Source organism: Lissotriton vulgaris, chromosome 4_1, assembly GCF_964263255.1.
Source record: "Lissotriton vulgaris chromosome 4_1, aLisVul1.2, whole genome shotgun sequence".
NCBI classification, from domain to species: domain Eukaryota; kingdom Metazoa; phylum Chordata; class Amphibia; order Caudata; family Salamandridae; genus Lissotriton; species Lissotriton vulgaris.
The window spans coordinates 2,044,511,813-2,044,538,677 of record NC_141691.1 but is presented as its reverse complement, the minus strand read 5'-3'; the positions used below and the strand labels follow the sequence as shown (position 1 = coordinate 2,044,538,677).

The 26,865-nt window shown below is 45.2% G+C and overlaps 1 protein-coding gene across 1 annotated transcript in view; it reads left to right on the top strand.

Moving 5' to 3' along the window:
- Window positions 1–26,865, top strand: part of NUGGC (nuclear GTPase, germinal center associated) — a 1,233,257-nt gene that overhangs the window by 659,394 nt on the left and 546,998 nt on the right. Inside the window, exon 18 of the mRNA XM_086966431.1 lies at window positions 24,299–24,450. Coding sequence (XP_086822557.1) covers window positions 24,299–24,450 — 152 coding nt within the window. The remainder of the gene's footprint in view (window positions 1–24,298; window positions 24,451–26,865) is intronic.

Here is a 26,865-nt window from a genome sequence, read left to right as displayed (position 1 = left end):
GTGTTGGGCTCGGATGCTTGCACTTTGTTGTTGTCTTGGAAGAGTCTTTTGTAGTCACGAGATAGGTGACTTCTCCCCTGGACGATAGTGCCCAGGGGCATCAACTCCATCCTCAGATTTTTTTTCCGCCATCGGGTGCGGTTGTAACTTTTGCTTTCCGGTTTGGCACCGTATTTCCAAACCTTTTTTCGATGCTAAAAACTACAGCTCAACAGTATTGTTTTCGATCGCGTGATCTTCGACGCACATCTCCACTACTAAATTATGGTCATCGACGCGAGCCGCTGGGCCTATCGATGCAGTTTGTGCCTACCGCTCATGGAAAGGACTCAATTAAAAAAAATGCCCCGTTTGGAGCGAAATTCCCACACAGTGACCATCACAAGGTCTGTAACCTGTGTCTCTCGCCAGAGCACAACGAGAACAATTGCCAGGCCTGTACATTCTTTTGATAAAAAAAAATCGTACGTGATAGTCGGGCCCAACAACACATCATGGGGCAACAAGCAGCTCCGGCACCAGTGGACATCTTCGATGAAGGCCGCTATGTCCCGGAGGTAGATTCTGAGGACCTGGAAATTGTTTCCGAAGCAGACAGCTCCGACTCAATGACCACATCACTCCTGGTCAATGAGTGAGTACAACTGTCCCTACCCCATCTCCACCCAAAAAAAAAGAAGTCCCTGGTCAAGACTTTGCCTGCTGGCCCCAGTTGCGACCGAAAACAACTTTCAAAAGTCTTGGGCTCTGCTCCGAAGATAAAGGACAAGCCTTCCAGTAGCTTGGGACCGAGCAAACCACATATTAGTGTTCCGCAGGCGCCTTTGGCACCAAAGACTGGAGAGCAACCTACTCTCAAAAAGAAGTCGGTACCGAGCACCTCCACGCCGAAACACTCTGATCTGAAACCAAAATCTTCTGAACCAAAAAACATTTCCGGCTCCATAGCCAAGCCAAAGGACCCCAAACCACCTCCTAAGGCTTTGGAGCACCAATACAAACCCTGCTCAGACCCGAAAAAATCTGCACCGAAAGTGGTCACAAAACAGGAAGAACTTTTTCGATCCTGTCGATCCCATACAGAAAAAAACTTCATATAGACCCCAAAACAGGACATGTGGCTACTATTCCACACAACAAAAGGAAATTGGACACACCAGACCTGTAGTGCCTGTCAAGAAGGACTGTGCCAATTCACCTATGAGACTCTCTTCTCCTGTTATCCCTCCTCAGCCCTGTTCTTCCTCCTAAGTCTGTCTCTCCTTCACAGCCTCCAAACCTCGCACCTTATTCACCACCACATGATGATGATAATTATTTAGGGGATGGGGAAGCTAACAATGACCCTTTCACAGACCCTTAAAATGACACAGACACACCACAAAACGATTCGGACGAATATCATGACCCAATGGACTCCCAGCCCTCCCTGATCTCTAGACATATCCAACAAAACTATCTCCCCAGATGACAATATTGGTTTTGATCAGCTTCTAAATAGAGCTGCTGTCTACCATGGGGTTCATATGCATTCAGAGCCGGCATAGGAAGACTTCCTTCTAGACACCTTCAAACAGTCACAAAAAACTGTCCAAACCCTGCCAAAGCTAAAAGGGGTCATTAAACATGCCCCCGACATATTCAAAGATCCAGTGAGAGCTAGAATTCTCAATCCCAGGATTGACAGGAAATATATACCTGCTCCAGAGGATCCCACTTACATCTAACGGCAGCTACCATTAGACTCACTAGTAGTATCCAACGCTAGAAAGGGCGCCAACTCTCAAACCTCCAGTGACGCACCACCTCCGGATAAGGAATCTAAGTTGTTAGATGCCTCTGGCAAGAGAGTTGCTGCCCAAGCAGATAATCACTGGCGCATAGCCAACACCCAAGCATTACTTGCTAGGTATGATAGGGCTCACTATGACAGATTAGAAACCCTTTTACAACATTTACCTGATCAATACAGAACCCAGGCAAATGATTTCATTCAAGAGGGCAAATTAATAACCAACGCATCAATCAAGTGTGCCCTTGATGCAGCAGACACAGCATCTAGGTCCATTAACACTAGTGTGCCTCTCAGACGACATGCCTGGTTACACGTTTCAGGCTTTAAACAGGAGGTACTGTAAGAAAGTGGCTCTGTATATACCGAACCAAAGTAAGGTACAGTGTGCACAGAGTCCACAGTCTCAAGAGGTATGGAAGAGGCTAAAACTAGATATAGCCTTACTCTCCAAAGTGGTAGCTTGGTCGAGCAGTAAGGCAGTACCAGAGGACAGCGCAAAGCATTTGTTGTACACACTCAGTCAGCAAAAGGTTTTATCACACTCAAGAACTGAACTCAGGCCAATTGTTTTGTATCAAAATATATAGGTATTTCATTTTTAGAACAAACAAGGTATCAAAATATAGGTTAAATACTTTTCAAATAGGCAATAGTCTCTTTGTATACAATAGTTACAGTTTGTTGCAGTAGACAATTTCAAACACAATGCAACATTGAGCTCAATGGGAATTTTCAGTTAAATGCACTTAATTTACTTTGTAGATTACTTTTATAACCACAGGACTGGATCCTGGATTCTGTCTTGGGACACGAGCTGTAAACAGTTAAGGAAAAGCCTTTTGGTTATAGTTGTGACTTTTAAGGAATATTATTGTATTTTAAAAGTTGACTCTTTTTTCAGTTGAAATTAAATGTTATCCTATTGAAGGAAATTCAAGTTGCAGTGGATTCACGTTACTTTTGTAATCCAGTACTGGACTCCTAGGTTCAGCACTGGGACATCTATCTAAAACAGGTAAGCAATTACGTTTTGGTAGTTGAAACAATTTCTAAAGAATATTTGTAGTTTGCAAAAATCGACACTTGGAAGAAATTTCACAGAAAAACAGTAAATGGTTTCCTAGGGAAGAAAATTCAGGTTACTGGTAAGTAAGGTTAAAATTACTTTTCAGGGTTTGTGCTGGGCTAAAAGATGCAGCACTGAGGTCTCTCCTGATAACAGGTAAGTAAGTCTGAATTAGTTGTTCGGATGATTTTAGGTCAATATTTTAAAGTTCCAAAACTCCTCACTTAGAAGAAATTCTGAGTGAAACCATTCAATGTTAGCCTATGGAAGAAAAGTGAGTTATCGGCTTTTAGGTAAGAACTCGACTCGCAGAGTTAAGGTTCTGGGGCAAGACTCAGGGGTCTTCCAGGGTCAGGTAGGTAAAGTCGTTACACCCTCAGCGGCACTGGGGCAGCTGGTTGCAGAGGGAGTAGGCCCAGTGTTATCCTATGGGGGATAGGGGTCCTTTGGTTAGTGGCTGCTAGCAGGCAGACCAAGCGGCTGTGGGAGCTGAGCTCTGGGTCACTTACACAGAGCAAGTGGGGAAGTAGGATAGGTCAGTTGCTGCATTTCCAGGGGCACTCGGGCAGCTAGGTGCAAGGTGATTTTGGGCCTTCGGGCGCCCTTTGTATTTCAATGGAAAAGCTGAAAAACGAACAAAGGCTGCAAGCTCGGGGACGGAGATTCTTCAGGTACGACCAGCACTTCAAGAGGTATGTTGGGAAGCTGTAGGTTAGGTAGCCACCAAGGAGTCGGGCACAGAGGGCCGTAGGGCGCCGGGGGCTGGGGGGTCTTTTGGTGTCGGGAAATGTTACCCTCAGCTGGTCGCGGTTTGATGGGTCCCTGGTTTTGAGGCTACAGGCGTCGGCAGGACCGTCGAGGAGGGTCCTTGGGTGCTGTATTCGTGGTCACAGTCGCCAGGGGGAACGTCCTCATGGTGTTTGTTCAATCAGGCACAGGCCGGGCTTGGCGGGTGCAGAGTATGCTGGATTCGCGGTTCCTGACAGGCACCTGTGGTTGTTGCTGTTTGAGCAGAATCACTGCTAGTGGGAGTCCCAGTCTTTAGATGAGCAAGGCTGTCAGGTCCTCCGGGGTTTTCGAGGTTGCTGACCACAGGAGACGCCAGGATTTAGCAGGAGCAGGACTCATGCACCTGTACCCACACCACTGGCATAGGGCACCCAGCTAGGGGGGTGAATGAGGTATGACATGGCAGTGTGTTGTGGGCATGGCACACAGGGATTTGTGCCATATCGACTCATTGTTTTGTTCTGCACCCAGACACTCAGCCTGCAAGGCAGTGTGTGTTTGTCAGGGTACAGGGCCCCTAATGGATGGTACAATAAGTGCTGCAGCCCTTAGGGGTCTTCTCTGGTCACAGTACTCTGGGTACTTAGGGTACCATTTACCAGGGGCTGACCTATGGCCAGAGATGCCAATTGGGTTAAGGTTTCAATACAGTTTTAAGGAAGGAACACAGTCCTTGGGCACCTGATTGGCAGGAGCCCAGGGCACACCAAGTCGAAGCACATCAGCAATTCAGCAAAAAGTGGGGGCATACCATGCAAGAAAGAGGGCACTTTCTTACAAGCCGTTCAATCAGTAACAACTTTTTGGGCCGGTTGTAGACACCACTCTTGAAAAGATGAAAAAGGACACCAAGACTGCTAAATCCATGGGAGCATTACAGTTTCCATCCACAGGTGGGTCTATTGTCGCTCCTCTATAGAGGAGCATCTAAGAACCTTGCAACAGGCACCGCCTCCTCTTCCTACAAAAACCCCAGGCAAACCTGCCCCAACAGAGGATATTTTAGAGGCGCATATATACGGGACATAACAACAAAGGGAGAGGCCGAGGCAAAACAACACTCGCACCTCACCCACTAATAAACAGTGACTTCCCTCCACTTCCCCTAGACCATTCCACTGTGGTTGGGGGAGGACTCTCACAGTTCCTACCTGTCTCCATCACTACAGAAAAGTGGGTAAAACGAATTATCCAGTATGGTTACTGCCTGGAACTTACAGCAACCCCTCCCACCATACCACCCAAACAGCATCCAATGTCCACAGAACACCTCACACTCTTAAAACAAGAGGTTCTCTCACTGCTTCAAAAGCACGCAGTAAAACCAGCTTCCTTACAGCATCAAGGAAAAGGAGTTTGTTCGCTGTATTTCCTAATACCCAAAAAGGACGGCATCCTAAGGCCGATACTCTACCTCAGACCCCTCAATCTCTATATACAGTCAGATCATTTTCATATGATCAGTCTCCAACAGGTCCTCCCACTCCTGCAACACGGCAACTTCCTTGCCACACTAGATCTCAAGGACGCCTGCTTCCACATACCCATACACCCTGACCACAGGTAGTATCCAAGGTTCATAATGGAGGACAACACTATCAGTTCAAAGTCCTTCCATTTGGGGTCACCACCGCACCCGGAGTATTCACAAAGTGCCTTGCGGTGGTAGCAGCACACTTAAGAAGACAACAAATCCATGTATTTCCATATCTCGACGACTGGCTAATAAAAGCCAAGTCACTCAACCAGTGTGTTCATCACTCTTATCAAACCATCCAGCTGCTAAACAACTTAGGATTCACACACACATTCCCCAAGTCAAATCTTCAGCCCTCCCACATACTTCTGTATCTAGGCGCCACAGTAGACACCTCCAGAGCTCTGGCGTATCCCAATCCAGCCAGTATACTAACACTGATCAGCAGATTTCAACCACAGCATTCCCTCCCAGCAAGGGTATTCATGCATCTCATAGGAATGATGGCCTCTTGCCTTTTTATTGTACCTCATGCAAGACTTTAGATGGGCCCCTTACAGGAATGCCTAGCACGTCAGTGGAACCAGGCTCACAGATAACTTACAGATCTGGTGTTTGTGGACAGCCGCACACATTACTCTCTGCAGTGTTGGAACACACAAAACCTGTACAAAGGGCGGCTGTTCCTAGAGCCAGTTCCACAAATAGTGCTAACAGCAGACGCATCACTCACCGGCTGGGGAGCCCATCTCTTAAACCACACAGTTCAAGGCAAATGGACCACTCAACAAAAAGTGCTCGACATCAATCACCTAGAATTTTAACAATATTTCTAGTACATCTACAGCATAAGACTGTCCAAGTCCGGACGGACAACATGACAGCCATGTATTACATTCAAAAACAAGGAGGGAAACATTCTTTGCAGCTGTCCCAGCTCGCACAAAACATTTGGAGATGGGCCATTCCACAAAACATATACCATCTAGCAGAACATCTTCCAGGGGTTCACAATAAGATTGCGGATCTGCTAAGTCGACAGACACAGCAGATACACAAATGGGAACTTCATCCCCAAGTTCTTCAACCATTTTTCCAAATGTGGCGTCAACCAGACATAGGCAAATTCCAAATGCCCAACCTTCACCGCCAGGTTTTCACACCCGTTGTCCGAAAGCAATGCGATCTGGATGAACTGGTCAGGCAGATTTGCGTGCACTTTTCCACCACACCCACTGATTCTCCTAGTAGTACGCAAGCTCAGACAACAGTCTCTCAAAATTATCTTGGTGGTTCCCACATGGGCACGCCAACCGTGCTTCACAACATTGCTGGAACTCTCAATAGTTCCTCATCAAAAACTACGACTCTCTCCAACATTGCTAACGCAGACCCATGGAGAGATAAGGCACCCCGAGCCATGTCATCTGAATCTAGCAATCTGGCTCCTGAAGTCCTAGAGTTCGGTTATCTTAACCTTCTGCCAGACTGTATGAACATCATTAAAGAAGCCAGACGCCCTACTACTAGAGCTTGCTATGCAGCAAAATGGAAAAGATTTGTCATCTACTGCTATACCAATAACATTGATCCACTGGATGCTTCAATTAAGAGCATCATTTGGTATTTACTATACTTACAAAGAAGTATTCTAGCATATTCTTCCATACGACTACATCTAGCGGCACTTGCTGCTTATTTACAAAACAGACAACACTTGTCATTTTTTAGAGTACCTGCAATTAAAGCCTTTACAGAGGGCCTTAAAAGAATAATTCCTCCCAGACTGCCACCCTTGCTGGTGCAGAATTTAAATATTGTTCTTACAAGGCTCATGGGTCCCCCATTTGAACCTCTACATAAATGTAAACTTCAGTTCCTCACATGGAAAGTTGCTTTCCTTTTCGCAATTACCTCTCTTAAAAGGGTAAGTGAGAGCCAGGCTTTAACCATACAAGAACCGTTCTTACAAATGCATCGTAACAAAGTGGTTCTCAGAACAAATCGAAAATTTCTTCCCAAAGTCATCTCTGGTTTTCATCTTGACCAATCAGTTGAGTTACCGGTGTATTTCCAAAAACCAGACTGTGGCAGAGAGAGCTCTTCACACAATTGATGTCAAAAGAGCCCTTCTTTATTACATTCAACATGCAAACTAGGTGCTTCCATGGCATTCTTAGGAAACATTCCCTTAGATGACATTTGTAAAGCAGCAACATGGTCTATACCACACACCTTCACCAAACACTATTGTGTTGACATGCAAGCTAAGCAAAAAGCTTCTGTAGGCCAGGCTGTCCTTAAAACACTTTTTCAAACTACTGCAACAGATACAGGTGACCACCGCTAGGGGAGACACCGCTGTACAGTCTATGCATAGTGTACGATCTGTAGCTCATATGCCTCGAACGGAAAATGCTACTTACCAGTATGCATCTGTTCTTGGCATGTAGAGCTGCAGAGTTGTACAACCCCACCCGCCTCCCCGGAACCTGTACTTGTTTTCAGTATTATCTCAATTAGATACATTCACATTGACATCTCTTACTTCTTATTGACGTCATCATTTCCCTTCATGGCGAAAAACAATCTGAGGATGGAGTTGATGACCATGCGCACTATCGTCCAAGGGAGGAGTCACCTATCTTGTGACTACAAAAGACTCTTCTAAGACAACAACAAAGTGCAAGCATCCTAGCCCAACACCAGATGGCGATCTATGTATAGTGTACAACTCTGCAGCTCTACATAACAAGAAAAAATGCATACTGGTAAGTAGTATTTTCCTTATATAGAATAAACTCGGCCGAAGATATTGGTGTGCTTTACCTAAGCACCAGCTACATTACACAATGACATATTTATTTTTTGAATCACAGGCTGTTGAGCCCATGTCGGGCTCAAACCTGCTCTCTCAGCTTAAAAATCCGCAGCTTTAGCTTTACACCACAACCTCGTCCACAAGAGCTGAAGTATTTTCAATATTATATACAAAGGAGTCATAGCTGTTGCCTATTCCTGATGAACAATTTACAACCATTGACCAAGCCAATAGTCCTGGTTTTTTGTAGGTGTAATGTTACTTATTGCATCATATAATTGGCTGTATAGACAGAAGCAGCAAAATGCCAGTGGGGCGGCATACTGTGCTAAGTATAGATTTTTAGCCACGCCACTAATGACATTGGCTATGATCCCTATAACAGACCCCCTAGTTCTCCAGTATTAGGGGTGTCTTTCATAGATTCACATGCCTGAATCATTTCCCGTCATCGGAGTGGGAGTCCCACGGTATATAAAAAAGTAATAAAATGCCATAATACATATAGCAAATATCAGAAATACCCAACCAGGAAGTAAAGTAGCACCAGCTACAGTAGAAAAAACCCTCACACTCGTGACTATTCTAGTCATTATGTCTTAGTCCAAACTGCAGCCAATCAGGCGACAGCACCCATCAGAATGTTCTCCCTAGAGGCTCAGGCTCTCAGATTTTCTACCGCACGTCGTGTGAAGGGAGTCTCCCTGAGCTCTGCTCAGTTTTTTCTTCTACACAGTTAGTTTCTTCAACTTTTCAGATGTCTAATTCAAAATCCCTTTTCAGGGCCTGTGATTCTTGTGGGAAGCAAAGACTTTTCAAGGAAGATCCCCACAAGAAATGTTTATATTGCCTTTATCCTGACCATAAGGCAAAGGAGTGCAAGATCTGCCGGACCTTCCCCCCTAAGACCATCAGGGATAGAGAAGGACGACTACTATTGTGGCTAAACAGACTCCAGGACAAAGAGGACCCTTTATCTGAGGTAGGAAGCTTTGCCTCTGGGTCTTCATGTATTTCTACTAAGAGGAAGGCGGAAACTGAGGTTTCATCTCCAAGGGCTAAGGTGACTAAGAAGGCCCAATCCTCTCAGGATGCTCCTGGGCCTAGTACTTCGAGTAAGACTCTCCCACCTGCTAAAGGTGATAGTACGCCCTCTAAGAAGTCTGGGAAATCTTCAGTTCCCAAGAAATCTTCAAAATCTGTGCCTCCTCAGTTGCCACCTTTGACAATTTCAACGTCAAAAAAGGACTGTGTTTCCTCCCATGTGGCCACGTCTACCACCTGCACTATGACTTTCTCCTCTCCAAAGCCTACTCTTGTCATGTCTTCGGCCTCATCACCTACTCTGTTTCATGTTCAGATCAGGCCTATCTCGGCGTCGACAATTGTCCCGTCGACGACGGCTAAAGTACCGTCGACGAGTTCCTAGTCTACGACTTTGATGTCGACGGTTGGATCCCCGTCGACGATGAAGATGCTGCCGTCGACGAAGTCCTCAACGTCGACGGCGTTACCGTCGACGGTTAATCCCTCGTCGACGACGAAGTCCACGTCGACGAAGCCACCGTCGACGGCGTTACCGTTGACGACCTCGTCGACGAAAAGATCCTCGTCGACGACGAAGACCACGTCGACGACCTCGACGACGACCCCGTCGACGACGATACCGTCGACGAGACAACAGTTTCAACAGCAAACTGAGGTACCATCGACGCCGCCTCTATCAAGCGGCACTGCCTTGCAAGTTTGGTCAGCGCATACATCAGGGATTCCTTTGCCATCGCCTGCAACTACAGCTACGCTGTTGAGGAAAAGAGCAACTACTGAGACGATTTCTTCTACGCCAGTAGTGCCAGACAAACTTTTGGATTCCGGTGAGGAAGGATCCTATGAGGATGAAAATTTTGGAGCAGCTAGAAGTCCATCTGACCTCCGAATTAAAGTTCAAGAGGATATAGAGGAAGAGATGGATGAAACTGAGCCTACGTCACATGCAGATAGGCCTGCTCCTGGCATGCAGATACCTGACGATTTGTTTCGCAATCTGCAGTATATGCTCAGTGACTATTACAGACGATTCCCACCTTCAGAGTCAGGGGAATCTCAGGTTTCTACACCAAGACCTAAGACAGTGACTCCGCTGGCTAAGCAGACGCAACCAGTGGTTTCTGTGACGTTGGAGGAAGAACGTCCAATATTATCTGCGGCGCACGTTACAGCTCCTCAGACAGGAGAGGAAGAATTCTCAGAACATGAGGAACAAGAAGAAGGAGAACTGGACAATGTTTCAGAATCGTCGGAGTATGAGGATTATAATGCAAACACGCCCTCTCCGGCAGAACCTACTACATCTGAGTCACCACCCGTGAACATTGCCTCATTCCACAAGATCAGGACAGGGCAACAAAGAGATTCATGATAACCATGGAATCAAAGCAAGAAGACTGCTTCTTGTATGATTTCAAGTCTACACCACAGAAACAGAGTTGGACCATTCCGATTATAGAATTCATCTGGAAAGAGGGCCTAAAGATCATGTCAAAGCCAAATTCTTTACCGGCCGTGCTTCCGAGAGTAGATAAGAAATATAGGGCGCAAAATTCTTCTCCGGCGTGCCTTGTCGGACAAGCTAAAGCGGACTCTGTGGTAGCGCAGGCACCGCAGAAGAGGTCTTCTAATCCGACATCTCAAGTCTCTGTTCCACCAGACAAGGATGGAAGACGCCTGGATTCTATCGGTAAAAAGGTTTCTACTATTGCAGCAACGACCATCAGGGCCGCAAACTCCCTAGCCATATTAGGGAGATACGACAGGCAGATGTGGTCGGACATCTCGCCGTATATGGACAAACTTCCCGAGCCAGATCGAACTGAGGCAAAAAAGATCCTTCAGGAAGGAGAGTGTGTCTCTTCTGAAATAATTGATGCTGCAGTGGACGTTGCTGCAACGGGATTTTGACAGCTAGCGGGTGCAGCTGTTCTCAGGAGGCAAGGATGGTTGAAGGCAACATCCTTTCGGCAAGAGGTCCAAACAAGGATTATAGACATGGCATTTGATGGAGAGTACTTATTTGGAAAACATGTTGATGATGCTCTGGAAGCCATCAAAAAAGATACGGAGACAGCACGTTCGCTGGGTACTCTGCAATACAGGAAGTCTTCCTTTCGTGGAGCAAAAGGAAGAGGGAATTTCTCTAATAGAGGAGGTTATAACCAGCAGCGCTCCTATTCTTCCTCCCAAGGAAACCAAAGATTCCAGCCATATAGGCAGCAGACATATGGACAAAGGAGAGGAAATTACTCTCAACCTCGAGGAAAATCTAATTATCGAGGAAGAGACAGTAAGAAATGAGGTACGCATCCTGCCACCACTTTGTACCAACCCGAACCAAATTGGAGGAAAAATATCCCAAAATTACTTGAATTGGTCCACAATTACCACAGACTAATGGGTTCTGGATGTGATAGCCAGAGGTCACATTTTGGAATTTGTAAAAACTCCCCCAAATTGCCCCCCAAAAGGACCGCCTCCAGCGCACCTCAAGGAGCTTTTCACCCAAATCAACACCATGATTCGGAAGGGAACAATAGAAAGAGTACCTCATCATCAGAAAGGAAAAGGCTTCTACTCAAGATTTTTCCTTATTCGCAAGAAGTCGGGGGAATGGCGTCCCATCCTCGACCTGCGTGCCCTAAACAAATTCCTAAAAAAGCTGTCATTCAGGATGCTAACACTTCAAGAAATCCTCCAATATCTTTCGGCAGGAGAGTACATGGCAACACTCGACCTTCAGGATGCATACTTCCACGTACCGATTTTTCCCAGGCATCTGAGGTTTCTGAGGTTCAGAGTGGCTGGCAGGGACTTCCAGTTCAAAGTTCTTCCATTTGGACTGCGTTCAGCCCCCAGAGTGTTTACGAAGATACTGGCCCCGGTGGCTGCCCACCTTCGGTTGCAATCGATACAGTTCTTTCGACATGGCACAAGATCACATCCAAACAACTCTGTCACTGATGCAAAGCCTGGGTTTCTCAGTAAACTTCGAAAAGTCACACCTCACGCCAGCAACAAGAAAGACTTTCTTGGGAGCGACGCTGGACACCAAGCTTGCCCAAGTATTCATCTCAAGAGAAAGACAGGAAAAGATTCAACGGTTAGCTGCGGCACTGTTATTAAAAAGGTGCGTTTCAGTGCGCATGTTCAAATCCTTCATCGGGATGATTTCTTCCTGCATTCTTCTCACCCCCAACTGTCGTCTTCGGATGCGACCCTTGCAAGAGGAGCTCAGTCGCCAGTGGATTCAAGTGTCGGGGTCCTTCGAGGATATCATCCAAATTACGCCTCGAATGCGAGAAGCAATCCTATGGTGGACTCAACGATCCAACATACAAGTGGGATGTTCGTTCCTCACGGAAGTGCCCAGGTTCATAGTAACGACGGACGCTTCAATGACAGGCTGGGGCGCTCACCTCCAAGGCATGACGGTCAGCGGGAAATGGAACCAGACCCAAATGAAATGGCACATAAACAGGCTAGAATTGCACGCAATATTTCTGGCCCTGAAGTCCTTTCATGCGACTCTGGAAGGCGCCACAGTTTTAATACGAACAGACAACACCACCTGCATGCATTATCTAAACAAGCAGGGAGGCACAAGATCAGCCCGGTTGTCACAACAAGCACAAGAGATTTGGAGTTGGGCCCTGACTCACAATATCCATCTGTCAGCGGTCCATGTCCCGGGAATCGCAAATGTGTTAGCGGACTCTCTCAGCAGGTCCACGGGCTGCACTCACGAGTGGGAACTACATCTACCATCTCTAATCCGCATCTTTCAGCTGTGGGGGCATCCGGATCTGGACTTGTTTGCGACATACCAGAACAGGAAATGCCCATACTTTGCAAGCTGGGTTCCCCACAAGGACTCGTGCGGGGATGCCCTTTCACTGAATTGGAATCAAATATTCGCATACGCTTTTCCACCGATACCTCTGATCCCAAAAGTCATCAGGAAGATGAAGAAGTTGCCATGCCGGTTGATACTAATTGCTCCACGATGGCCCCGGCAATACTGGTTCACTGAGCTACTCCTTCTCTCGGAATGCAACCCTATCCAACTTCCACGCATTCCGAATCTTCTCTCCACACAGCAGGGCAAAGTGTACCATCCGGACCCGAACTCGCTGAAATTGTCAGCTTGGCTCCTCAACACATGGAATTTGCACATTTAAATATTCCACAAGACTGTCAGGAGGTACTGGCGAAGGCCAGAGCTCCATCCACGATCAAAACCTACAAGCTTAAGTGGAGGCGTTTCTGTGCATGGTGTCAATCCAATGGTCTACATCCCATTCATGCCAAACCGGAGCAAATCCTTCCTTTCTTTTTGCATTTGGCCAGATTGGGTTTGACACATTCTACTCTTAACCTCTTGGCTGCTAGGCGTTTCCCCCCTCCTGTGCTGGGAATTACCATTTTGCTGTTTGCATGACGAGCTCAGCTCGTCATCAGCACACGACACCCGTGGGTGATGACGAGCTGAGCTCGTCATCAGCATCGAAAGGGTTAAAGTCTTCCTGGCTGCCATTTCTAGATTTCGTCAAGATGGATCAAATTCTTTGTTTTCTGTGCGGATCATACAACAATTTTTCAAAGGATTGTTTCGTATGTTTCCGCCTGTACGTAAACCTCCTCCTGCATGTCATCTGAATGTCGTACTAACTCAGCTCATGCGTCACCCTTTCGAGCCGATCCATAAGGTGGACCTGAAATTTTTGACATGGAAAGTATCATTGTTACTAGCCTTAACATCTGCTAGAAGGGTTAGTGATATTCAGGCATTTACTTCTAAAGCGCCTTTCATCCAATTCACCACGGACTCAGTGGTGCTACGTACTAATCCAACGTACATGCCAAAAGTACCCTTGGACTTTCATTTGAATGAGCCGGTTGTTCTAAAGACATTCTTTCCAACCCCACAGTCTCCAGCTGAGAGAGCACTACATTCATTAGACATTAGAAGATGTCTTAAGTTTTACCTATCAAGAACCTCTGCCATCCGCAAAACAGACCAGCTGTTCGTGGCTTATGGGCGGCAGCGCCAGGGATGTGCAGTTTCAAAACAAACCATTGCTAGATGGGTCTCCTCTACTGTCTAGATTCAGCAGACGACGCAGATGCTTCGGTTGGAAGAGCAGTGCTGCGCAATCTTTTCAAATAAGGTGAGCCTCTGTTTCCACCTCCTCCTCTATCCTCTTTAGACGTTATTTCAGATGTTGATGATAATTGTTATACATGTAGTGTGGCTCACTGGTTAGAGGCGGCAGACCCGAGAGCAGAGGACGGCCCGGGACCAGGGTTCGATTCCCGGCGCGGCAGGTTTCTGGACCAGGGTCAGCGGACTCGATAATTCTCTCGCCTCGGTGCCCACTCTGATCAGCGATCACACTCTGCAACTCTGGGCATTAGCTTGCCTCATCTTCACTAACGGCCCCACCAGACCGCCGGGGATGCCTGGTCTCACCCTGGAGATACCCATTAAGGTACCATCTCTCAGGGAAGCCAGGAAGGGTTTCGCAGCGGTCGAAGCGCCTTGGAACCCTACGGGTAAGTAGTGCGCTATATAAATGCCAATACACATTTACATGTACAATGTGTATAGACTGACGAAGGCGGCAACGCCGAAACGCGTTTGCTTGTTAGCTGTGTGTGTGCGCAGGAAATAAACTTGAAAGCGGAGATCGTGAAATTGGGCTGGAGTGTCCTTATTTGCTGAGCGGTTCCACGGATGGGAACTGCGTGTTGATAATATATATATATGTATCTATATATATGTATGTATGTGTATATATATATATATATATCCCAGCGAGAGTTTTTGGCGCTAAGCTGTGTTGGCCCCTTACAGCGGCGGGCTTTGGACGGGATCGCCAGTCCCAAATACTCCAACCTTTCGTCCACGCTTCGAAGAACGACGTCCAAGCCACGAATGTATTTCAAACTGGATTTATTTCACAGCCCACTCGACGCGTTTCGGGAATAGCCTTCCCTTTGTCACGAGTACATTAGTCTGTTACATCCATTCTTTTAAAGTAAATCACATGACTTAATTGCATGATAAACATAGCCAACAGACTACCAACAAATCATATGTCTGGAGCTATATACTGCACCTTGTTTTCAGAATACTGTGCTCTGGTATGCATAAATCATATTACAAATCTTAAATGCATTTTATCAATGATTATTATTCATGTTATGAGCTGGACGAAAGTTTGTCACGAAGCACTTTCAAACAATTCATTTTACGCCTGTTAGCCCCATAAGACGCTCATAATTCATGCCGTAAGACACTCGATTTTGTTACAGCATGAAATGCAAAACAATAATAATAAAGTTTAGTTCACTTTTTAAATACATTTGTTTTGTATAAACATCCGCTTTTTAAAAAAAAAATATTTCTCTCTGTTCGCCCCAGTCAAATAGGAGCTGCGAACCCTCAGTCAAGCCTTCACTGTCTATTGCTGTGCGCTCGCGCTGTTGCTTGAGCTAACGCTCCAATTCATTCACAGCGTCGCTTTTACCTCTCAGTATAGTTGCTTGACAGTAGCGTTAGGGGTTTAAAGCTCAGGCTAAATTAAAACGGATTGTGTTTCACAATAAGCATACTTAGATTTGGGATTCAGCCCCAGTGGGCATAAGCGCTCCTGTTAAAGTTCATTATTAAATCATACTTGAATCTTGACTCTTGCGTGAGAGTAATCAATCACAGTGAGTTGCCAGCTTTCTCTTCGCATCATGAAACATACTGTCACACATAATCTGGAAATGGTGCCTTTTCAAACTCTCCCACATTGTTTGGTACCTGTGGCAAAATAACAAAATAGTGTTAAAGTAAATTTAAACATGTCACGTCTTTCATACCTTCATATTAAAATACCAGAAGAATTGATAGCAGTTTAGCAGAACTTTGCACATACTTTCTTTAACCCAGATGCACACCTAAACCCTCATCGCAGTTGTGTCCCTGGGGTTGCAACAGTTGGTATTTGATTATAAATCTTGACTCAAGACGTCTCAGTTCCTGCAGTCGATTGCCGCCTCTTTCTCTTATCGGAACCTGGTCTAGTGCCACATAAGAAAGGAGGCTGTTGTTGCTGTTATGGTGGGACATAAAGTGTCTAGCCATCGGGTACTGTTTGTCCTGATTTTTTATGGCTCTTAGATGCTGTAAGATTCTATCTTTAACTGGTTTTATAGTGCTGCCCACATAAAATTTGTTGCACGGGCATTTTAACGCGTACACCACATGATCTGTGTGACAGTTCAAATGTTTAGTGATTTTAAAAGGCTCACATACTTCAGATAATCTGACTTCTTTTGTATTGTGGCTGAATTTGCACGCTTTGCACCTTCCACATACATAGAATCCCACAACTGGATTAGATCTCTTTTTGTTTACAATCAATGTTTGACAAACTCTGTCTTTGAGACAGATAGGTTTCCTGTACGTGATCTCGGGATGGTCTCTAATGCTGAGTGAGATATCCTTATCAGTCTTAAGGGTACTCCAATATTTATTCAGTGCCCCTCTAACTCTTTTGGTTTGGGAGTGATAGTCAGTGATGAATCTCACTCCATCTTTTTCCTCATCTTTGTTTTTCTCTGGGGGTTCAGTGTTATCTCTCTCATCCACTTTACGTACTGCCTCTTTAATGCATTTTTTGCTGTATCCTCTTGACTTAAATCTGTCACACATTATGTCTCTCTCTCTCTCATAGTCTGGTTGTCTTGTGCAATTCCTCCTGGCTCTCAAAAGTTCGCCAAAAGGTATTGAGTTGACCAGATTGCGGGGATGGCAACTTTGTGCGTGCAGGAGACTGTTACCTGCAGTTTCCTTCCTGTACAGGGTTGTCATGAGTTTACTTTCATAAATGCTGACCTTTAGGTCTAGAAAGTCAACAGTTCTTTCACTAATGTAGCTAGTAAAAGACAAATTCAGTTCATTGACATTCAAGGTTGCCACAAATTCTTCTGCCCTCTCTCTAGTACCATCCCAGATCACAAAAATGTCATCTATGTACCGGAGCCAGCTGCGCACTCCGGTACAGTATGGATCTAGTTTTCTCACAATCAGTTCTTCCCACCATCCTAGATAAATCCCGGCAAAACTAGGGGCAAAACAAGTGCCCATTGAAGTGCCGAGTAGTTGGTGGTAGATGGCACCATTGAACAGAAAGTAGTTCTGAGTCAGGCATATGTAGATCATATCTAAAAGCATCTCAGTATGAAACAAGTATGATAGTGATCTTGTGTTCAAAAAGTATCTACATGCCTTAATGCCTAGTTCATGGGGGATATTGGTGTACAGGCTGTTTACATCTAATGTCATGAGTAAACAGCCTGGGGTCACTGTGACTTCAGATATTTTCTTAAGGAAATCACCTGAATCCCTTAAGTATGAAGGCAACCCTTGCACTATCGGTTGTAAAAAATGATCTACATATCTTGATGTATTTTCAAGGTTGCTATTCCTTGAAGATACAATCGGCCTGCCAGGAGGATTGGTCGGATCTTTGTGCAGTTTAGGGAGTAAGTATAGTGCTTATATATATATTTATGTATTTGATTCTCTGACGTCTACGAGCGTTATGCTAGGAGTACTGCTTACTATTCTGATTCAGGCATGTGAATCTATGAAAGACACCCCTAATACTGGAGAAGAACAATAGTTACTTACCTGTAAACAGGTGGTTCTCCAGTATTGGTGTCTTTCATAGATTCACATGCAACCCGCCCGCCTCCCCCCAGAGACTCACTCAGGCATTATGGAGTCTACTCCGGTGCGAGAAAATCTGAGAGCCTGAGCCTCTGGGGAGAACATTCTGGTGGGTGCTGTCGCCTGATTGGCTGCAGTTTGGACTAAGACATAATGACTAGAATAGTCACGAGTGTGAGGGTTTTTTCTACTGTAGCTGGTGCTACTTTACTTTCTGGTTGGGTATTTCTGATATTTGCTATATGTATTATGGAATTTTATTACTTTTTTATATACCATGGGACTCCCACTCCGACGACTGGGAATGATTCAGGCATGTGAATCTATGAAAGACACCAATACTGGAGAACCACCTGTTTACAGGTAAGTAACTATTGTTCTTTTTTCATCTCATCCTATGTAAAGTCATGGGTCTCCCAAAGGAATGCGTGAAATTAGAGCCCCTTTCAGGGGGGGGTGAGACTGGGGGTGAGGTGAGCTGCGCCCTTTTTCTGATCACACCCAAACTCTACTGTGCTTCAATCATGCAAGATTTGAGGGGCTAATGTGCCTGAAACCACCTCATATTGCCTGTAGAAAGAAAGTTTGGGCTATCGGCATATTAAATGACGATGCCTTTTACTTATATGTTTTGAAAACCTACAAGAGGTGCGTAAACATGCACTTTGTACTTAAAGCCATTTGCCTGGCTGACCCTGCAGAATATTTGAGTTTGAGACAGCCTCCTTCTTGAACATATCTATTCTATTGAAAAGGTGAGGAATCTGTGCTTAGAAGTCTCTATCAGAAGATCAAGTTACTTTTTTTTCTTTACCTTTTTTCCACAGAGTTTTATATAGGGCAAACTTGACCCGAATTGGGTATCAGAGTGCTTTACATAGCATCAGTGCATTACATGAGAACACATTAATTTTTGTTAGGCATGGGGAGATTAAGTGATTTGCCCAGAATCACAGGATGGTCAACGTCGTTTGCAAGACTCTAACCCAGTTCCCCAGATTCGAAGTTGACCGCCCTAGCTGTTGGGCTAACTCCTCTCCCCAAGGAACACTATTCTATCCAATCAAAGATTCCTCACCGCCCCACCTGCATCCACATTCTGTGAATAGATTATGTCACCTAAAAAATCCCAAATTATAGATTTGCACACTGGACGCAACCAATCGGAATTTTGGGCTCTGCTTCTGAGGGTGAGTCAGTACAGAATGCAACTCATGTCAGTGCATCTGGATGGCGCTTATATGGGGGCACACGCATCACTTTAGAGCTGAGTGATGCAAACACTCAGCGACACAACACGGCCTATCTGGGTAGTGCTTAAGATTTTCCCAGATGTAGTCTGATGCCTGGGGAAATGCTCAAAAGGAGAGAAATCTGCAGTTGGATCGTCTCTAGTAGGAAGTGCATTATCCAACGGTTAATAACTTGTTCCTCAGGGACATCCAAACTGTGTTCCCGAAGGGGTGCCTGGGGCAACAGCTACATTAAAGCACAGTCGCCCTTAAACATTGCCCCCCGACCACTCAACAACTGTGAGGAGACCCATCAGATCATACTTTCCCTATTGCAAGTATATGACCTAAGACCAGTCTGTCCTTTCGATCATCTACTTTGGTTATGGCTTTGAATTTCACAAAATACCACCCAGTGAAATACCCTGCCATTGCAGGGTCATTCAAGACCACCTAACGTTGCTGCTAGAAGTGCAGGTGCTACTTCACAAAGAGCTATCAAGCCTGTTCCTCCACAGCTGTGTCAAGAAATCGGTTTGCTTTATTTTCAAATACCCACGAAAGACAGGATGCTGTTTGACCCATGAGCGCTTAGTAAGGACATCAAGTCCAATCACTTTGAGAACACAATCCTAAAACATTCTGCTGTTCTGCTTTGATGTCTACATGGCGACCTTTGACCTTAAGTATGGCTGCTCCCACATCCTCGTTCACTAAGCTCACCACCAGCTCCTCAGGTTTGTGAGAATTGGTGTTCTTTATTAATTCAGTTTACCAAATACTTAGTTGTTGTGCCTCTTTGGTGCAGTGGCATTCTCATCTTTCCATATCTGAACGACTGGAGGGTTAAGGGTAGCAGCCATGCGGAATGCCTTTCTCACATTCAACTAGCCATCTCCATACTGCACACATTGGGGTGCACAGCCATCAAAAAAAAAATCTCATCTTTGCTCTAACAAGCGCAAATGTTTTTGAGTCATACTGAATATAGTGACTGGCAAAGCTTACACTAGCAACAGAAGATTGATGGCATTTCAAAGGCTTCTTCCCCCATACAATACGTTGCATTGTCTGACAGTGAGAATAATAATGAAACTGTTGTGAATGGTGATATCTTGCACTGCACTAGACCCAAACGCAACATTGCAAGTGTGCCCCTTGCAAGAGTGCCTTGCGAGATATTGGTCACAAGTGACTGGCCGTTCGAAAAGTCTAGTGGCGTTGAAGGAGAGAGTGCAGCACATATTGCTCAACAAGAGCTACTTAATGGACATGTGACTCGATCCCTCTGCTGCAAGTTTACATCAATAGTTACACCTGCCTATTTCTCACCAACGCCTCCTCCCAGCGGAGTACATCCAGGGAATGAACAACCTTCTTGCTTCACTGCTAAGAAGAACGCACCAGCAGATGCATAAATGAGAAAATAGACACTCAAATGTTCTATCAATACTTCAATCTTTGAAGGACCCTAGAAAAGATCAGTTTGCCTCCAGCCATTAGAGGTGTGGCAGCTGCAACACAAATGGCATATCAAACTTTGTGGTTTGCCTTTCAAGGTACAATAGATTCCATTATCAGGAGATGGAACAACTGACCAAGCATCTTCTGAAAGCCTAATGGAAGCGTTGTAGAAAGCACGTGTAAGAGGGCAAGTCTCGTACCTCCTGACTGGTTAATTAAAGTGTGATCATGTGCAAGCATGTGTGGCATAGTATAGCCGGCTTCTACCCGGAGGTGCAGCAGCATCTCATTAATGTTCCCTCCAATGGGGAAAATGTATTTGGGCCTCCGATGGATGGAAACCTATCAGAGGAAGGATTAGGTTGTTCCTTCCACAATGGGAGGAAATAACCTCTGTCAGGTGGGTCCTATCCATGGTGCAGTAGAGAGACTGCCTGGAGTTCCATGCCACTAAACATGCTCCCATAATGGCATGCAGTCAGCCTAGAGCGCCAGTGGTTGCTCAGTGATGAAGTATAAGCTCTCCGCAGTGGAGCCATCTAAACGGTATTCCACCACAAGCAAGACTGGGAATGTACTCACTTTATTTGCTTATACCCATAAAGGCTTGTACCCTGTGTCCTATCCTCGAACTCTGGTTTCTAAACCACTACATCTATTGGAACACACCTGCTGGATGTCATTCATCTGATCAGAGCAGAAAACATGGCGACCCTTGACCTGATGGACATCTAATTCCACGTTCACATTAGTCTGGCTTATCACTGCTTCCTAAGATTTCTGATAAGTTGCTAATACTATCAGTTCAAGGTGATCCACTTTCGGGGTCACAACAACAGCAAGATATTTAAAAAACTGTCTAGCAATGCTTGCGGCTTGTCTTTGTCCTTGCGCTATCTATGTTTTTCCACATCTGGATTAGCGGCCGATAAAGAACGGCATCTAACAGCAATACTTGGCGCACAGGTATTCCTATTTTTTTGCTCTGATCTGCTCTCACAGGGCAGCACTTACTGCCATTCAGAATTACTACTTTTCAACCATTCCTAAAAATACTTGGGGAATTCATAACTTCCCCAAAAATACTCCAGGACTGGAGTTGTAATACCTAATAATCCTCCTGAATTATTTGGGGCAAAGTTGTTCTGAGGGCGCAGTTCAGGGCGAGAAGCACAAACGAGCCTACACATAAAGGTAGCAGTGTCACTTACACACAGACTAAGATTCAGGGTGAACACCAAAAAGTCCTATATCAACCCACAGCCGTCAGTACTGACAGTTTTAATCGCAGAAAAAGCCTGACAAAACCGAGAGAGAATTTGGGAATTTCAAAAGCTGCTGCCTCTTTTTCAGTTTCGCGCATTTACTCAATGACCAGTAATGGAAGTATTTGGCCTCATGCATAGCAGTAGTACAGCATGCTTTACTCCGAATGTGGCCCTTGTAGGACTGTCTCGGCAAGCAGTGGTCATATCTGCTGGTCAATGGGTGAATCTAGTGTTGGTTAGAGGCCAAAGCGCAACACAGACCAGCATATTGAAATGACAAGAATTTGTTACCGCCTTTTCTGGACCCTCAGCCATAGGTGACTTGTCACAGATGCCTCAGTCATGGGCTTGGGAGGACATTTGGACATCACGATTGTTCAGGATATCTTGACGCAGGATGAATTACGTTTCCACATCAACTGCTCGCAGTACAATTGGCACTCAGAATTTTTTACACACATTTAAAAAAACACAGTCCTGATGAAGATGAACAATATGAGCACTATCTATTAAATTTAAAAAACATGGAGGGACTTGCTCACTCCAGCTGTCGATCTTAGCTCAAAAGATCTGGCATTGGGCTATTCTTGATGGGGTACATCTTCTTGTGGCACATCTACCAAGAGTGGCACGGAGATTCTGGTACTCGAGCTTTTGAACATGGCCATCGATCCTCTGAGCAGACTTTCTCTTCTGGACGATCTTCTGTCGCAGCAACAGGGGACGGTCTCCACTTGATCCTGTCCAGCATCCACCTCCTTGCGTGGAGATTGAGCAGCGACCGTTAACAGCTTTCGACCTTCCTTCCGAAGTCTGTAATGTCATCTTGCAAATATGTGGCATGGGGCACAACAAAGGCTGTGGATCCCTTTTCTTTCCTTCTTTGGCACAGCCGGCTCTGCCTTAGGGTCTCTGAAAGGCTTTCTTTCGGCCTTTCTTTGCCTTCCTGATCAGCCTTCTCGCTTCAAGTCCCCTATTGTTAATAGAATTCTGAAGGGCATTACTCATCTCTTTCCTCCTTCTCCTTTCGTAATGGCCCAGTGGGACTTAAATCTTGTCCTCACTTATCTTATGGGTACTCGCTTTGAGCCACTACATAATTGTCCTCTCTGTCTCCTTACTTTGAAGACTGCTTTCTTGCTTGCCGTCATCTCTGCTCACAGAGTGACTGAGCTTCAAGCCTTATCTTCCAGGCCTTCCTTTCTTGCTGTTCATCCGGACAAAAAAGTCCTCCATACTAGGCCCTCTTTTCTGCCCAAAGTGGTTAGCTCTTTCCACATAGGTCTGATCAACACATGCCCACCTTCTTCCCGCCTCCGGACCCTTCCAAAGAGGACATACTCCACCGCCTGGATCCAAAACGTGCGCTTTCTTTCTAACCTGACCGAACGAAAGACTTCAGGTGGACGATGAACTCTTCGTGGGTTATGTAGGTGCCAAAAAGGGTCGGGCAGTGTGCAAACGTACCATCTCTCAATGGGTCATCCTATGCATTAAGATCTGCTGTTCTTTGGCGCAAAAGGAACTTCCAGTAGGACTGCCTGCCCACTCTACCAGGGCGACTGCAGCTACTACTGCTTTGGAACGTGAAGTTCCGCTGGTTGACATCTGCCAGGCAGCCACGTGGGCATCCCTGCACACCTTTACTAAGAATTACTGCCTGTATAGCAAAGTCCGGAGAGACTGCTTTTTCAGCCGTTCTGTTCTCCAGGACTTCCTGGTGTGAGCTTAGTTCGCAGAACAAACTCCAGGGTTAGTATTGCTGGAGTATCTAGTCCAAGGTAAGGAATCTTTAACTAATGGTCTCTCTCAGATGAACAAGTTACTTACCTTCTGTAACGATGTATCTGTAAGAGACATACATTAGTTAGATTCCTTACCGCTTCACTCATACTCCCCGTTCTGCGAACAGACTTCTAGGAATAGGGACTACCTTCCAGGGCCCTAGTTACGTGCACCAGTGGTCAGGGTCTTGCATGGCTCTGCGCTTCTGGCGTGGAAAGTTGTGTCAGAACTGATGTCAGCTCGCAGTGGCGACATCTAAGAAGACACTGCGAGGACATCCCGGCGAATACGACGACGAGCACTGATTCAGACTACGCCACCTACCGACATGCAGGGGTACTGCTCTGAATTTATTTATCTGGATCCAGTCTGACGCCTGGGTCTAGTTCCAAGGTAAGGAATCTATACCTAATGTATGTCCTTCACTGATACATCATTACCAAAGATAAGTAACTTGCTCTTTTGGCCCTGTATGTCCAAACAGGCTGAAGGTGTTCAATCTGACAAACAGTTGTCTGAAATAATAAGATGTGGACTGAAAAAACGCTAAGTTATATAGCAGGAATCTGTCCATAACTGGGGGGGTGGGAGGGAGAGCGGTGAGGGGTGGTATTTGAGGGTTTAAAATGCAAATGAATCGCATTGAAACCACCTACGCTATATGGCATTGGCTCCTATTGGACACAATTCAATTTCAAACAAATACATCTGCAATTGAAGCAAAACTGTTACATAAAGCTAAAACCATTCATTGTGGCAGCACTCTTCTATTTTATGTGTTTTATGCTTCTTCCAATAGTCTTCTGTTTACACTTTATCGTAGGAGGTTGGCGGATACGCCTATGCTACATACAAAGCAGTGTGCAGTCGTCAAGGTGTCTACACCTCTGCTGCCTCTGGTTCAATAGATTTCAATGAGGAACTGTCAGAACCCCTTGTCAGCTCAATAACACTGATGTGGAAGGAAGTTTTCAGGTTGGTCTGAATTATTTTTCTAATCTTTTGTTTTCTACAGAATGTGTTCCTGCGAAATGCTATGTCCGACTAAGATTGTTAAATTTGCTTTGGTTTATAGAGCAAATGCATGCACCATAGAGTTGTCCTGTAGTTTCTTCTGATTTTAGTCCCCCCCCCCCAACCTGTTAGGGGTTTCAAGTTTCCACTCTCTTTTGAGCCTGGGCCACCTAGTTCACATTAACCAGCAGATAATCCAAACTTCAGTACATTGAGACTCCCCCAACCCCCCCCCCCCCCCCCCCCCCCCCTCCTCCTCCCCAAGTCTGTTCACAGCAACAAGGGATCTTCCTATTTGCAGAACAGATACAGGTTTTTTGGGGCTTTTTTGCGAAACTTTGACCCAGAAAGAGCTCCAGTGACTGGCGATTGTAATATATATGCCTACCGCAAGACTGCTCGTATGTTACCAGTGAGCAGGCCACCTAACAAGCTTCGCATGCAACAGGGAGGAGCTGGTGGCAAGGTTACGAAGTCTAGAGGAAGGGCAAGGAGACTAAATTCCACCTCAGAAAGCGGGCATGCAGATCTTTGATTGGGAGCAATGTTTACTGCCCTGCTTCCCCCACTTTTAATGTAGCTTCCGCTTAGTTTACAAAAGGGTTAGCTGCCCCAGAGAGAGAATCTTTGCACACTGAGGAAAGCAGAAAGCAGTCATCCCTATCTACAGCTTCAGTTTCCAAGCCCCATGTACGAGACTAATCAATGTTAACTTATTCCTTGGCTGCTGTTAAGATAACCAGTAGAGACTAACCGTATTATCTTGTCTTGGAATTTTCTTTTGGATTATTTTCAAGAACAACTTAGTCAATTGTGTTAAATGTATGTATTTTTTTTATGTATGTAGAATTATTGGTATAGCATGACCTAACCTAGCTAAAAATCAGCGGAGCTCATACAGGATCAGAAGTAAGCCCACAGTCAACTAGCGATAGGACTGATTTCTGTGAGAAGTTCACTGTTTATGCAGATAAATAAGAAAATAAGAAACCTCCCCCATTTCTTCTGCCCATTGTAATAGATTAGGACCTGCTTCTTTCTTGATGAGTGGTTTTCACTGTGGGACGCTGACTCTTGTTTTTCTTAGTGTATGCTGTTTTTTCACACTATTAAGTTAGAAAAACTTATGCTACAGTGCACCACATTTTTAGCTATGCACATCTTCCCAGTGGCTATTTGATGGAACTAACCAGCGTGTTCGCTGCTTGCTTTTTTGGGAACACTTACTTGATGCACAGCTCTCATTCAGCAACGTCCACTGAAAAAATGACCTGGGCGATTGTGTTGTGAAGGAAGCTAGCAGATTGCAATCTAGCATTTGGCTTTGGAATCCTCTCTGGCCTTCTTAAAAAGATGAAGTTTATAACAGCACTATGGTCACCAGACTAGCAAAGGTCTTCACTCCCCTTATTGAGGCAGCAGCACACTGTTCCTGGATGCTTTGGAACATGTTCCACCAATCAAGCTGCTTCCTTTAGCAAAGCCCCAAATGCACCGACTGCATATCCACCTTCACACCACAAGGCAATAAAGCAAAACCTCTGTCCATTCTCTTTGTCTTTGTTGGATGTGAGTACAACTGTGGGAGTGGATCGTATCACCAAGGATTCATTTCTCCTGACTTTCGGTATTGTATTACAAGAGAATCATTCCATTCTACTGTGTTTCCTTGCCCTGAAAGTGGAAGTTTTATCAAGAAACCTTCAACACTATTTTTTAAGGCCAGGCAATATAATGCTTCCAATAGTTTCCCATATCACCAGAGCTCCAGGGTGCTAATACTTACTCCAGTATTGGAACTTTCATAGATTCACATGCTTGATACATTCCCCCCGTCCTCGAGATCGGAGTCCCCGGTACCATACAATAGTAGTACAATGATAAACATTAAGCAACAATGCACTTGGTCTTTAACTTTTATAGTCTATTCCAGTCATTTTACAAAAGAGACCCAACTTATCCCTCAGCCAATCAGACTGCAGTGCCCTTTAGAACACTGCTCAGAGAAGCACCAGTACCTCAGATTTTCTACCGCACATCATGCTAGAGAGTCTCCTCTGAGCTCTTCTCAGCTTTCTCCATAAGTAAGGCTTCAGTCTCTATTTCCTGACTGCTGCGAAGGTTTCGACCTTTATTTTTCTCAGAAAAAATATGTCTGACAAGGAGAGGAAAAATCTCCTCAGATCCTGTAATTCTTGTGGCAAGTAAAAAAGGTTACATTCTGAAGGCTTCTGCCAGGATTGTATTTATTTTCTGTATCCAGACCACACTGCAAATGAATGCAAGGTATGTTAAACCTTTGTTTTCAATGAATTTAAAAGACCGTGAGGGCAGGCTGCTCATATGGCTCCAAAAGCTCTAAACAAGAAAGGCGCT